Genomic DNA, 2,203 nt, shown 5'->3' with positions numbered 1-2,203 from the left:
GTGGCTTTCTCAGGTGGCAGGCAGGCAGGCAGGCAGGCAGGCAGGCAGGCAGGGAGGGAGGGAGGGAGGGAGGGAGGGAGGGAGCCAAAATATATTACAACAACAACTAATAATAATAATAATTTACTTTAGTTTCTTTATGAAACTCTAGAGAGTGTTATAGATTTAGGTTGAAATCTTAGAAGAATCTCTCAGCAGGTGGAAGGAAGGAAGGAAGGAAGGAAGGAAGGAAGGAAGGAAGGAAGGAAGGAAGGAAGGAAGGAAGGAAGGAAGGAAGGAAGGAAGGTCCCAGAAGCCAACAATGATAGATCATTTCCACATTGCTGCCAAAACCTCTCTTCTTCCCTCTTAAACCTGAACAGCTCCTTCTAAGCTTGCCCAGTTCATAATAATGTCATTTCTCTCCAACATCTCCCTGCAGTAGAGTAGAAGAGCTATGAACCTCTCCTTCAGCTTCACTGTTACTGGGAATCAGGTGGAGCCATGGGACCCAGCCAACCTGTCTTTGTTGGGACAGCTGAACAGGAGCCAGGGCCTGGGCTGGGAAGAGCTACAGAAGCTGCTTTTCCTGTTTGATGAAGATCCAGTCATCATCAGCCTCACCATCATGTACCTGGTATCATTCTTGGTTGGGTTGGTCAGCAATGTCATGTCACTCCGGATGCTGACCCGGAAGCGGGGCAGCCACATGCCCAGCCTGAATGCCACCCGGAGCCTCCTGATCAACTTGTCCATCTGTGACCTCATGGTGGTCTGCATCTGCATGCCCATCACCACAGGGAACTTGATATACAAAGCATGGGTCTATGGAGACTTTCTTTGCAGAGCAGTGCCATTCATCCAGGCAGTATCAGTCTCAGCCAGTGTCCTCAGCCTCACGGTGATCAGCTTGAACCGCTATTACAGCGTGCACAACCCCCTCAAAGCCAGGTCCTTCTTCACTCGGAGGAAGATTCTGAGCACCATCCTGATCATTTGGGTTTTGTCTTCTGGCATCTGCACGCCTCTTATATTTATGAACAAACGAGATGAGATTGGCGTGGGGTCTGATCTTCTGCTGGTATTCCCCATTTGCCGGGAAATGTGGCCCCAGGAGAAACTCAAACAAACCTACAATTTCTTCCTCTTCTGTGCTCTCTACTGCTTGCCGGTCTCATTCAACATGGTCATCTGCTGCTTGACTGTACATCGGCTCTGGAGCCCCACCGGGACCCTGAGAGACTGCGGGGCCTTGAAGCCAACCTTGCTGGCTTCCAGGCTGAAGATCCGCCGGAAGGTGGCTCAAATGGTGGTTGCCTTGGTCCTGCTCTTTGCCATTTCCTGGCTGCCCATTTACCTGATGGACATCTGGATAGAGTTCAACAGCCCCAAGTCCTTGCGGGATGAAGACCCATCTCCTTTGGTCCTGCAACTGCGGGCTTTTTCTCAATGGCTCAGCCTCACCAACTCCAGCTTCAACCCCATCTGCTACTGCTTCATTGGTAACCTCTCCCGATCAGCTAAGGAAATGAGGAGCAGATACCAAAAGAAGATGGCTCCTCTTCTCAGCTTCTCCCACTCAGAAAAGAGCTTGCCATCTTTGGCTCCTGAGCTGAGGTTTATGGGCTCAGCTCATAAAGAGCCTGACCTTGTAACAAGGAGAGAAAGGCAACCAAACAGCAACAGCTGCACAAGTCTTGTCTAAGATAATCTTTTAGGTATATCAGTCTTTATAAACTAGGGATGGCCAATAGTGTTTTGGCCAAGAACCACATTCCTAGAAGAGTAATCTGTTCAAAGTTTCCACTGAACAGTACCACCCTTAGTAAGTTGGGCATAGATGAAACAAGGAGTGGTTTGGCCCAAAGCTATGGCTTGAAGCATCCATTTGGTCTCTGAGACCTTCTTTTTCTCTTTCCAACCTGATCTACTTTCATATGCTGCATCTGAACTTCACCTTTTCAGAGAGGGAGGAAAAGAAGAAAGGGACAAGAGACAGGGGAGAGATGGCCAACGGTTGGTTGGTTGGTTGGTTGGTTGGCTTCTCTCATTTGGTGTGGATAAGAGAAGCAGAGAAAGAACATCTTGAGGTCAGCCACATTGTGGATTTTGTCTCCATCCTGTCTCAGGACAAAGAACTTCTGAAGCAGAAGCTCACGGTCTGCCAGGACAAAAGCAGTGAGACAACCCAGACTAAGCATCTTCAACCCCTGCTTTTCTTCGA

General features: G+C 49.0%; 1 protein-coding gene across 1 annotated transcript; it reads left to right on the top strand.

The window, feature by feature from the left end:
• The first annotated feature begins 433 nt into the window (after positions 1–433).
• LOC134505368 (QRFP-like peptide receptor) lies at positions 434–1,684 on the top strand. The gene has a single exon (XM_063315048.1). It carries the CDS (start codon positions 437–439, stop codon positions 1,682–1,684), a length of 1,248 nt encoding a protein of 415 aa, XP_063171118.1. The 5' UTR covers positions 434–436.
• Positions 1,685–2,203: the final 519 nt, after the last annotated feature.

This window comes from Candoia aspera, chromosome 14 (genome assembly GCF_035149785.1).
Source record: "Candoia aspera isolate rCanAsp1 chromosome 14, rCanAsp1.hap2, whole genome shotgun sequence".
In the NCBI taxonomy this organism is placed as follows: domain Eukaryota; kingdom Metazoa; phylum Chordata; class Lepidosauria; order Squamata; family Boidae; genus Candoia; species Candoia aspera.
This window is presented reverse-complemented; position numbering and strand designations above follow the sequence as displayed.